The 12,881-nt window shown below is 33.6% G+C and overlaps 1 protein-coding gene across 1 annotated transcript; it reads left to right on the top strand.

Moving 5' to 3' along the window:
• The first annotated feature begins 2,550 nt into the window (after positions 1–2,550).
• FP3 (farnesylated protein 3) lies at positions 2,551–4,629 on the top strand. The gene is made up of 5 exons (XM_039022684.2): positions 2,551–2,884; positions 2,990–3,203; positions 3,283–3,479; positions 3,581–3,671; positions 3,856–4,629. The coding sequence occupies exons 1-5, from the start codon at positions 2,876–2,878 to the stop codon at positions 4,407–4,409; spliced, it is 1,065 nt and encodes a 354-aa protein (XP_038878612.1). The 5' UTR covers positions 2,551–2,875; the 3' UTR covers positions 4,410–4,629.
• Positions 4,630–12,881: the final 8,252 nt, after the last annotated feature.

Consider the following 12,881-nt stretch of genomic DNA (forward strand, 5'->3'; position numbering starts at 1 on the left):
TTGATTCCCTATACTCGCGCAACGCATACCTCTCGATAGTTTTCTACATGCGTCATATCTCTAAGCCACATGATTAAGTATGCGATAACTTTTGCAATCTACACTTAACTCATGCAGTAAAAGAAAAATATGATAAAGTAGAAGAAGATGATGAAAATGATGTTGAAGGAATTAAAGAGATGCATTGGTTACAAAATGTATTAATACCTTAAGCCAAAATGTAATACAATACAGGGGTGAGAAGAGAGATAAATGGCTAGATGTAGGTAATCTCTTGCTTCCATCAGATGTGTCTCAAGGCTGTCGATGGTGCAATGGATGGACGGTAGAGTTAGTCTCTCTCAAGATCTATCTTCGGCGAAGCTCCGATCGTCAATTGGAGGAAGTTGTGGAAGTGAAGAACTCTCAAAGACTTTCTTGCTCATGCTCTCGTCTGTGATCACAGAAATCTGCCCAAGGAAAAAGTTTCAGATACTTGAATTTGGACTCCAAAGCTCTATTTATAGAGCTCAAACGCCGACAACTTTGATAATCCTGTGCTGAATCACTGACATTACTGACACGATAGTTGAAAATGTCATCATGATCTTATATCTTTGATATTCCCGAGGTATGCGTTCATGATTATTTCTTCTAAAGTATCAATGCATTCCACCCACTTTGCGATCATCCTTCTATCGTGGCTATTACTTTGTAGTTGCAACATTTCGTGCGACCAACTTGTCTTCATTAAGATCAACGCATGCGATGGTTTGGGATCAACGCATGCGATCGACTCCTGCGACAACTACACACAGACATTTTGGCGCAAGATAATGCATGATATAGGGTTAGCAGGGATTTTTAGTGCTGATCAACGAAAGTTCATTATTCCACATGAATTCTTAGCAATATTAACGCATGTTCTGCTCATCAACCTTCATAATTCTAAATAAAAGTCTGCAATAGCTTGTATTTCTACCAACTATCAGTGTACAACAAATATATGCAAACAAGTTATGATCGTTAATAATCTAATTTTCAAACATTTTATACCATGCATTGTATTTTCATGCAGACCTTAAATTAAATAAACTCTTGAGTTATATACAATTGGAAAATTATAGATAGAAGTAACGTTTATAATTTTTTTTTATTAAGAAAATAACTGTAGAAAAGGATAGTTATATCTACTATTTAGATTCTTCGAATTTTCTTAATTAACTAAAAGAAAATGACGAGTAGTTAGTTTATTCTTAAAACAAAAACAATCATGCAAGATATACGCAGTATGAGATCAAACAAATGATTGGTTCGTTGAAAAAAGTTTATGGAAACTCCAACTAAACCTAACAGAAGTAGGTGAACTTAATTTAATTTTTTTGTCAAGAGAAAAAGAAATTAAAACCCCATAGTGGATGAAGTTTGAAAATACGTTCCGAAAAGACTCCAATTCCAAACTTCAATGATTTTTCTTAAAAAAAAACCCTGTAAATCATTGAACTTTACTTGAAAATAATTATAATTTTATTTTAAATTACAATAATAAACAATGGTAACGTAGAATCGAAAATAGAATCATAAATCAACAAGAATGAAATTTAGTGGAAAAAGGAAAGAAAAAGGAAAGAAAAAAGGAAATCTCCTGAAATATTCGACATTCTTTGGACAGGATTCTGATCCATTAGGGCAGAGAAGAAATGGTAAGTATAACAATACGAAACTAAATACGCAAGTCTGACAAATTCATAGAATTCATTATCAGCCGGAAAGTAATAATTCATAAAACGAAATGAAACCCTGATATATTTAATTCGGTGGTCAGAATTTTTAATTTTGTTTCTTTAAGAAAACAATGGTAAAAATTATTGACAGTGGACCCACGTGGGAAGGGTGCAGTAATAAGATAATGGGTGAGACGTTGCAATGATGATCCACTTGCGAGCAAACCTAGATTCTTTATTATCCCAATAAATGTTCTCTATACATTTCAGGTTCTGTATTTATAACCTCTTAATTTTGCCTTCATTACTTTGCTTCTATTCATACACAAAATATATGGACGTTATTTCATTCATCATCTAATTTTCTAAAATTCTTTTTCTTTTTAATTTTAACTACAGTTAAAAAAATAAAAACTAAAAAATGTCTAAACCTAAATCATTTTAGTCGGGTTGAGAATTTACATGAAACATAAGATGAGTGAATTGTAAAACTTAACTAATTAATGGACATGACAGTTAGTCACAAACAAAACTACATGAAATTTATAGTTTAGTACTTGACCGACTAACACATTTTGAACATCTCACACACATGACATGCTGACTCGACTATGAATCATGGTTGCCTACTTACGTATCAATAATTGGGTGCATAAATAATTAACTGAATAAAGGAAAAGAATGAAAAGAGGGTACAAAAGTTGATTTGGATGGTGAGGAACCGACTTAAACATGGGCAAAGCAATAAAGTTGAAGTCCCCTGGCTGGCGGGGACCTGTGTTCTGTAATAATACTTGAGAATATACGATGGATTAGTTAAATAGAAGTAGGATTAAAGTGGGTACTTAGGCGCAAAGGAATTGGAGTTAGGTGGTGAAATGTGGGCTGGGCTGGGCTGTTAGATTTTGCGAGAAAAGATAGAAGAAAGCTGCAGGATCCAAGTTTGTGTTGTGAATATCGATGCAAGAAGCTGAACCTGGCCTTTATAAAGCACCACGTCACTCGAGGAGTTGGATGATGATGACGATGATACATTTTGGGATCTGGAATTAGAACCGAATCCTCCAAACCCATAACCCATTGTTGTTTTTCCTCTTCTTTTAACTTGAAACCAACCAACTCTCATCTCTCAGCTTCAGCTACTTTCCACTCTTCGAAAGCTCCAATTTCCAATGGGGGAGGTCACTAACTAACCCAACTCTGTTTCTCTGTTTCTTCTCTGTTTTCACATTTAGTTCGTGTCTTGTGAGTTAATTCTGTGTGTGTTGTATGGATTTGTTCATTAGGAGGACAAGAAACCGGAGGATACAAAACCAGAGGAACCCCCGAGGGCGGCTCCCGATCAAGAGCAAACAGGGGCCGAGAGCGACAATAAAGAATCAAAAGATGCCGTCGAAGAAAAACCTCTTCCTAAACCTCCTCAGGATATTGTGCTCTCTGTTTTTATGCATTGTGAAGGCTGTGCCCGCAAGGTCCGCCGCTGCCTCAGAGGCTTCGAAGGTTGGATTCTTTTCTTTTTACTTAACGAAGTCTCAGTTAGTGGAGAAACAGAGGAATAATTGAGGTTTGGTTGTTTCAGGGGTTGAAAGTGTGGAGACCGATTGTAGAACTCATAAAGTCGTGGTGAAAGGAGAGAAGGCCGATCCGGTCAAGGTTCTAGGCAGACTTCAGAGGAAAAGCCACCGCCGGGTTGAATTGATCTCTCCAATTCCCGAGCCCACTGCCCCGATCCCTGAACCCGTAGAGAAACCCAAAACAGAGGACACCAAACCACAGGTTTTATTCTGCTTCTACCTTTCTACGGTTATTTTCTTTTTTGAAAAAATATTATATTAATTATATATCTCATCTTCTTCCCTTTTGGATTCCATTCGCAGCCTCAGATTCTAACAACGGTCGTCTTGAAAGTGCACATGCACTGTGAGGCCTGCGCTCAAGAAATCAAAAGAAGGATACACAGAATGAAAGGTTCGATTTTCTTTAATTCTTTTCGTTTTTAATAAACAAGTTGATCTGATTTGGATATTAGATGAAATGGGTCTTTTATTATATGTCAATAAATAAGATATAAGAGTTGATTCTTTGACTAATTTTTCATTGATTGAAAAATACGCGCAATTATAAAATTTGTGGTTGGTAATGGATGGGTCAGGTGTTGAATTAGTGGACCCAGATCTAAAGAGCTCGCAGGTCACCGTGAAAGGAGCGATCGATCCGGCGGCGCTGGTTGCATATGTTCATCGCCGAACTGGAAAACACGCTGCGATTGTGAAGCAAGAGCCGGAAATTACGCCGGAGAATAACGAGTCAGAAGTTGCTGCGAAAGAAGTCGAAGAAGAGAAGAAAGCCGACGCCAGTGACGGAGTTGAAAGTGAGAAAAAGGTGGAGGAAGAAAGTAAAGTCGAGGAGAAACCCGCGGCTGCAGCTGCCGGCGGTGGAGAGGCAGAAGGAACCGCCCCTGCGGAGGCCGATCCGGTGGCGGAAGAAGCTCCGAAGATGGTGGAAGTGAAGAAGAATGAATACCATTATTACCCGCAAAGGTATATTATGGAAATGTATCCGTATGCACCGCCGATGATGGGCGATGTAGCGTACCCGGCGCCGCATATGGTTGTGGACGCGTACCCGGCGCCGATGATGATGGGGCATGCATATCCACCTCAGATGTTCAGCGATGAAAATCCAAATGCTTGTTCCGTCATGTAATGTTCTCTGTTTTGTTCTATAGGATTTTCTTCCACTGGGACGGAAGTATAAACATATAATCAACGGGTGGTGTTGAGCCGTAGAATTTTGTGAATTGTTACAAAGTTCTATTCCACTGCCACATGTTATAAAACATTGGCGTATATTATATCATTAGTACGTGTGATAAATAGGATCGTTACCACAAATTAATTTAATGTCATAAAATCATATTGGTCAACCCAATTATAGATTTATAATACATCATTTCAAAAGGGAAAAAATTACTGTTGTTTATTAGCTTAGCTAACATATTAAGAGTTTGGATTCTACGAATACTTTTGGACCACTAAAATTGGTTGCTTTTAGGAACATTAATTACTTAAAAGAAGAGATCGATCCTTCATTCAACAGCAAAATTGAAACAACAAATTAAAATTAAATAGGTCACATTAGTGTACACAGAACATAAGATTCATGGGTTTCTCTACCAAAACTTCATTTCAAATGTGTTATCTCGACCTCGAAATACTATTTATCGTCTATCTCTATTAGCTAAACCTTTTTCATTGCAACGAGCATCATTTTACCACTTGAGTCACGTACAATTATTTTTAATTATTGATTTGTTAAGAATTTAGAGATGGCAATGAGGAGAAGGGAAGAGCATAAGTGGGTGACTGGTGGAGGACGTGTCAATGAGTGATGAGCCTCAATATTCAATTGTGTTAGAATCGAGTGATTTTGTATATCCCAATCCAACAATGAAAATGTAAAGATAGATATAGCATTATGAATTATATTCATAGTTTCTTTAATTTGGTTGCTTTTATGGACATGTTGCCGTGTCATCAACAGTCAGTTCCACCATGTAACGAGCATACAAAGTTTACTTTTAATTGGAACATGTATTTTAAAGCTTATTTTATAAATTTATAAAAGACTGTCGCCAAAAATTAATCTCTGCTCGTGCATGGGGCTCATGTGCCACCAATAACATATGATTTTATTATTTTTAATAAAGAAAAAAAAGCACCAAAAAAGATGAGGAAAGGAAAGCAGAGAGATGAGAGATGAAAAGGTGAATGAGTTATGGGTTTGAAAAGCTCGTTATTGGGCAAAACAAAACATTGGATATAGACAATCAAAACGCAAAGTTAGATGAAAATAATAAAGGATGAAAATGGAGAGGTGTCATGATACAATAAACCAGAAAATATATATCTTTTTTCAAAAGTTTAGTGTCACATTTTTTAGTCTTTTAAGTTTTTATTTTAGTTGAGTCGTTACACTTTTATCTTTGAGATTTTTATTTTGTTTCAATTTTATCTTGGTTTATACTTTGAACTTCGCTTTTTCACTCTTTTGACGTTAATATCTATTGATTAATTTAAAATAATTATGAATATAATTTTAAGATTATTTTTAACTGTGATAAAATAAAAAAAAAAGTAAAACTTAGTTGATTACAGTTCTTTAAATTATTCTGAATTAATTAATAGACATCAACACATATAGTGATAAATTGACTCTTAAACAAATCTAAAAATTGTAACGAAATTTAGTGACCAATCTCAAATATAAAAATAGGATACTTCAATTTATGGGTTATTTGGTTGGATGGCCTAGAACGTCTAGATTGATAGAATTGGTGTCCTAAATCTTTTTATTCTCGTAGTTTGTAAATTAGTATAAACAAATTGTTATCAATAAAATAAAACTTATTTTATCTGTACATTAATTCAATCTAATAAAATAAGATCCAATGTTATTTTATATAATTTAAACATGTATGTGTTTGATTTGGAGTTAGTGCCCTAAATCTCGTAGGGTCTTGTAGTTTGTAATTGTATTGTACAAATATTTTATTTATTTAATAAAATATGTGATGTTTTATTTGACATAACTTATTGTTTATTAGAGAGATCAATGACACTTAAAGAGTTAGATGTAACTATAGGGCAAAACGATAATTTTGACATAACTATATTTACGAGCAATTTGTGAAGGGTCATCATACTGTTGACTAGTTTTATCCAATGGATGCAGAAATATATCTATAACGTGAAGAGTGCAACTGGACTGCCAATAGTTAATGGATGTTGAATAATATAATTAAGAAGTACCATTGGAACTTCAAGCTACAGGTCCATAAGGTCCTCTCTATAGCTCAACAGAGATTAAATGAGAATAAATTTTAGATTAATTTAAATTGTTCAAATTAATTTAGAGAATTAATTATATGTGATATAATTACTTTAATGTAATTATACATTATATAATTACTATAATATATTTGATACATTATAATATAAAGTTTATTTGAGAGGAAGTAAATATTTGAATATGATTCAAATATTAATTATGTGAATGGGATACGTATAATTAAATTTAGTATAAATAGGATTTATTTTAAATACCGTGTATTAATGAGAGAATAAAAACTATATGTTATATTGTACTTGATACAATATCAAACTATAGGTTATATGTTATATTTGATATAACATATAGTTTAATATATATTATATGATAAATTATATGATAAAGTGGTTATCATATAAATATATATCAAATATTTTTTAATAAAATATTTTTGAAAATTATTTTGGGAGAGAGTTGTAACTCACTCCCATTTTTTCACTCTGTAACGTACAGAGTGCTATTGTTATCACCTCATTCTTCTCAATTGAGTGAGACATAAAAGAAAATAGAAATATTTTCTTGGAGAAAAGTTTTCAGAATCTCACCTTCTCAATTTCTTCTCTCTCAATCTTTCCCTCACTTTCAAATACCTAAGAGCCCATAAAACTCCTTAGACATTCTCTTTGCCTATAGAGAATATAGGAGATTTCGAGTTGTAATGGCCATTTGGAGATCATTTTGTTTGTGACCATTCTTGGAGAGGAAAAACATGAAGAAAAAGTTCTTCAAAGGTAAGAGTTTCTTGAAACCCTAATTATCCATTTTCTATTTTTTTTTTCTAAAAAAGTATGCTGTTAATTTTTGTTGCATAATTCTGTATTAATTTTGTAAAATTTATGAATTTCAGATTTGGGTCTGATCTCCGTTTCCACTCAAGGACCTTCATTGGTTCCTTCAATTGGTATCAGAGCCAGGTTTTTAGCCAAAATTTTTCCAAAATTTTTCAGATTTATTTATTTTTACAGTTTTATGGTGGGATGCATTTTGTCAATTTATTCATGTGATTGAGAGATTAGTTAAGAATGGATTTCTAAGCGAGTTAGAAAAAAATTCTTTACATGTGTATGAGTCATGCCTTGAAGGCAAAATGACTAAAACTGGAAAAGATCATAGGGCCAAAGAACCCTTATTGCTTGTACATTTAGACATCTGTGGTTCGACGAATGTTAAAACAAGAGGAGGGTTTGAATATTTCATCACTTTTACTTTGAATATTTCATCACTTTTACTGATGGTTATTCAAGATATGGATATGTTTATGCAATGCAACAGAAATCTGAAGCTTTGAAAAGTTCAAAGAGCTTAAGGCTGAAGTTGAAAATACATTAAATAAAACGATTAAAATATTTCAATCTGATCGAGGTGGAGAGTTTTTGGATGTTACATTCCAGAACATGGAATTGTATCCCAACTATCAGCACCCAGTATACCTCAGCAGAATGGTGTATCAGAAAGGAGAAATCGAACCCTGTTGGACATGGTTCAGTCTATGATGAGTTATGCATCCCTACCAGACTCTTTTTAGGGTTATGCAGTATAGAGAATACATGAGGTTCTGAGTGGTAGTAGCCATTTGGAGATCGTTTTGTTCGCGACCATTCTTGGAGAGGAAAAACGTGAAGAAAAGGTTCTTCAATGGTAAGAGTTTCTTGAAACCCTACTTATCCCTTTTCTATTTTTTTTTTAAAAAAAGCCATGCTGTTAATTCTTGTTGCATAATTCTGTATTGATTCTATAAAAATTATAAGTTTTCTAAAATTGGAATTTGGGCCCGATCCCCGCTTCCGTTCAAGGACCTTCACTGGTTCCTTCAGTTGACATACAGGTAGATCATATTTAAGTAATGACCTAAATGATATTTAGTATATGGATAAAGTTGGGTGCCTTATCTTGGTGACACTACGGATATGACCCACTTTGTAGTTGTTACAAGTGTTGTAAAGTGTTACAAATGATTTGATCTTAATCGTTCATGTGGAGACATGTGATTGGGGGTATTTTATACAAAGAGTTTGTATAAGACCATATCGCAAAATGATTAGTCTCTACAACACCGTTACTTGAAGAGATTAATATTTCCAATAGGATGATCATAGGTGACTGAATCTTAATCCTGAGTGAATTGTGAACTATTGTATATGAGGGTAATCTTTTGATCAGTATGGGTGAGAGTGGCCAGATTCGTCAACTCAATATGTCTACCATTTCGACAATTTGTTCGAGTAAGGAGCTGGAAACATAGCCACAGAAGATGGAGTTCACTTATTCTTGTTTCTAGGGTAAGTAGATGAATTGCTCCCTTAAGAACTGATTCTAGATCTTGAATAATGAGGACCCTCACCCTCTCACTGGCCAGAGAAGGATCTAATTTATAATTAGACTATAATTTATTATTCATTAGAGGGACCGGTAGTGCTTAAGAAGTTAAATGTAACTACAGGGATCGACTTACTGTTGATTGGTTATATCCGAGGACATAGAAATATATCTATAGTGCGAATAGTGCAACTGTTGATCTTTAGGGGTAACCGACTGTTAATGAATTGATTAACTTAATTAAAGAGTTTAATTAATTAATCTCATATCATTAGAGCTTCTAATCTATAGGTCTATAAGATCTTATTGCTAGCTCACCAAGGATAAAACAAAGAGTAATTGTTTTTAGAATAACTTATATTGTTCAAATTATTCAAGGGAATAAAAGGTATTAATTATATTGATGTGACTAATATAAATTATAATGTATATTAAAAGTGGCAATATATAGTTAATTATAAATATGATTTATTATTAAAACTATATATGAGAGATAAATATTTGAATATGATTCAAATATTATTTATATGAATAAGATTCATATAAGTATTACAGGTTAAATCTATAAGTCATAAGGGTTGCATTTTAATGTGATTAAAATGTACAATATATGATTGAATGATTAAAGGTTAATTAATTAATTATATATTTAACATTATATTTTATTATATTTTATATAATATTTTTAACTCCTTATTACAAGGGAGTTATTTTTTCTTTTCATGGTGCGGAGTTAAAATAACTCCTCCCCTAAACCTATGTGAATCTGTATTGTGAATACATAGAAAGAAATCAAGGGTTGTGAATATGAAACATAGAGAAAATTTTGTATCAAAACATCTCTTTCAAACTTTCTGCATTTTCACCTGATTTCTTCTAAAGATTCTAAAGGAGTCCACACATCTTCTTTCTTATCGGAGAATAGCAATGTCACCACATGGTGGTGTTTTGCATTTTGAGTTTGGTATTTTTGGAATTGTTCTTGTATTTGTGCAAAGAAATTACTGACTGTGATCTTTGGAGAGTAAATTCAAGAAGAAAGATTATACATAAATGTAAGCACTTCATCTTCCCTTTCTCTCAGTAAAACAACATGTTTATAAAGTTAATTTATATTGATGTTTATCCTGTAAATTCATCTTTGAATGTATGTTCACTTCTCCATATTTTGAGTGTTTCCCAATTGAATTATGATTGCACGACGTTCACATACTTCTACAAAGGAATTCTACAGAGCCATATCGTTTTATTTGTTTTTCAATTTGAAATGAAAATCAGAGAACTGGTGGGTTTTATTCTGCATTATGAAGTGGATGTTTTCGAATTTGGCACTAGTTTATTGCTTTAGTTTTGATTAAAGTTGTAAGGACATACTGTTTTAGATATTTATTTTATGAAATCGAGCCTATATGTACGTGTCGATCATGGAGCAAGTATTGCTGTGGAGATCGATGGAAAATGGAGCAATTGGCCAAGAACGAAGAAGATATATGCATTCTTTGCTGGAGTGTAAAGGCACAGTGTTGCAACAGTGTGCTTTATGCTGCGACACAGAAGCCCAGCATCGCAGGGCCTGGTGACAGCGCTGCAATGTGAGGGTTGCGATGCTGGAAGCAACATAGCTTACACATATAAAGGACAATGATAAGGCATGAGTTCACATTTTGGCAAGCATGTTTGATATTTTAGTAAAAAAAAAAAAAAAATTAGAGCATGGTCACTACACTTGAGATTGTGTAATCATTGCAAGAATTGTTTAGGTGAGAGTCCTCACAGTTCAAGCAGAAGGCTATATTTGACGAAACCAATAATGTCAGCTCCCTAAATGAACTTCAATCCTTATTGAGTGTCAAGGGCCAAATAGAGGAGACAAATGTTGCCAACTCTAGTGAAGTTTATCAAAGTGGTTCGACCTCTGAGATAAAAGATGGAGTTTATAGTAAGAGGATTAAAGTTGATCCTACTATTCTCCATAAAAGAAATAATTCCAATAACATGATTTGCTTGTCTTGAAAACGTGTTTAGTGGAGAATGATGATTCTGCCTGGATAATTGATTCAGGAGCCTCTAATCACGTCTGTTCTTCCTCTTAGGAAATTAGTTCCTGGAGGCAGTCGGAAGCTGGAGAGATCCTTCTTTGAGTTGATACTGGAGAGGTCATTTGTACTGTTAACGTAGGCAAACTCAAGCTATTTTTGAACAAGAAACAATATATGTTATTTGATGAGGTATATGTTGTTCCTAAAATTAAAAGGAATTCAATTTCAGTATCTTGTTTGATTGAATAAATGTATTTTCTTTCCTTCTCTGAGAACAAAGTGTTTATTTTTAATAATGGGCTTGAGATTGGTTCTGTTTCAATGGAAAATAACTTGTATGTACTAAGCTTGTTAGTTACAAAGGCCATCCTAAATACTCAAATGTTTAAATTGAAAACCACAAGTAAAAGACAAAGAGTTTCTCGTAAAGAAAATGTCCAACTTTGACACCTAAAGTTAAGTCATATTAATCTCAATAGGATTAAGAGATTGATTAAGAGTGAACTTCTAAATGGTTTAGAAGAAAACTCTTTATCAATATGTGAGCCATGCCTTGAAGGCAAAATGACAAAACGACATTTTACTGGAAAAAGTCATGGAGCCAAATTCAAATTTTTGTCGTCCAATGAATGTAAAATCAAGAGAAAGGTACGAATATTTCATTTTTTTTCATAGATGATTATTCAAGGTAGGAGTATCATTACCTAATGCAACATTAGTCTAAAGCTCTTAAAAAGTTCAAGGAGTATAAGACTGAAGTTGAAAACTTGTTAGGTAAAAAAATAAAAACACTTCGATCTGATCGAAGTGGAGAATATATGGACCAAAGATTCTAGGACTATATGAGATTGTTGGGGTTGATGCCCTAAATCTCGTGAGTTCTGTAGATTGTAATTGTAATGTATAAACAATTTATTTATTTAATAAAATATGAGATAATTTATTCGTCATTTAGTAGCATTAACACAAAAAACCAATAAATTAACATCCAAGGTTATCTTCTGTAGCTTAAACATATATTTAGAGAAAAACAGGTGAATGATGTTTAAGTGATAACCTAAATGGTCTGTAGTAGATAGATAAGGCTGGATATCTTATCCTGATGACACTACAAATACAACCTACTTTGAAGATGTTACAATTGTTGTAAAATGCTACAAATGATCTGATCCTAATCATTCATATGGAGACATGTGAGGGGTGTTCTATACAAAAGGGTTTGTACAAGATCAGACCACGAAATAAATAGTCTCATTATATAACACCATTGATAATAGAGACTCACATTTCACCAAGATGACCATAGGTGACATGACTTGAATCCTGAGTGAGTTGTGAACTCCTGCCTATGAAGGCAATCTTTTGATTTGTATGGGTGAGAGTGGCCAAATCACCGACTCAATAAGCGTACCATTTTGAGGATTCGTCTGATTGGGGAGCTGGGAACATAGCTACACAAGAAAAAATTCACTCCTTCCCTAATGTCAGGATAAGTAGATAAATTACACCCTTAAAAGCTGATTTTGGGACTTGAACAATGTGGCACTACACCCTCTCTTAGTTCGAGAGGGGTTTGGTCATAGTTGGACTATGACTTATTGTTCATTAGAGGGATCGATGGTACTTAATAAGTTAGATGTAACTATAGGGACAAAACGGTAATTTTGGCCCAACTGTACTTACGAACAATATGTGAAGGGTCATCCCACTATTGACTGGTTATATCCAATAAATACATAAATATATCTGTAGTGTGAAGAGTACAACTATCAATCTTTAGTGGAGTGACTGACAGTTAATGAATGTTGAGTAATTTAATTAAATAAGTTTAATTAATTATTCAAGTATCATTGAAGCTTTAATCTACAGGTCCATAAGGTCCCCTCTGTAGCTCAACAGAGATTATTGAGAATTAATCCAGGATTAATTTGAA

The sequence above is a fragment of the Benincasa hispida genome, chromosome 2 (genome assembly GCF_027475165.1).
Source record: "Benincasa hispida cultivar pf3 chromosome 2, pf3_genome.v1.1, whole genome shotgun sequence".
NCBI lineage: Eukaryota > Viridiplantae > Streptophyta > Magnoliopsida > Cucurbitales > Cucurbitaceae > Benincasa > Benincasa hispida.

Coding starts and splice junctions, on each gene's coding strand:
- FP3 (XM_039022684.2), top strand. Junction 3,480..3,580: donor CAGAGGACACCAAACCACAG/GTTTTATTCTGC, acceptor TTCCATTCGCAG/CCTCAGATTCTAACAACGGT. Junction 3,672..3,855: donor AAGGATACACAGAATGAAAG/GTTCGATTTTCT, acceptor TGGATGGGTCAG/GTGTTGAATTAGTGGACCCA.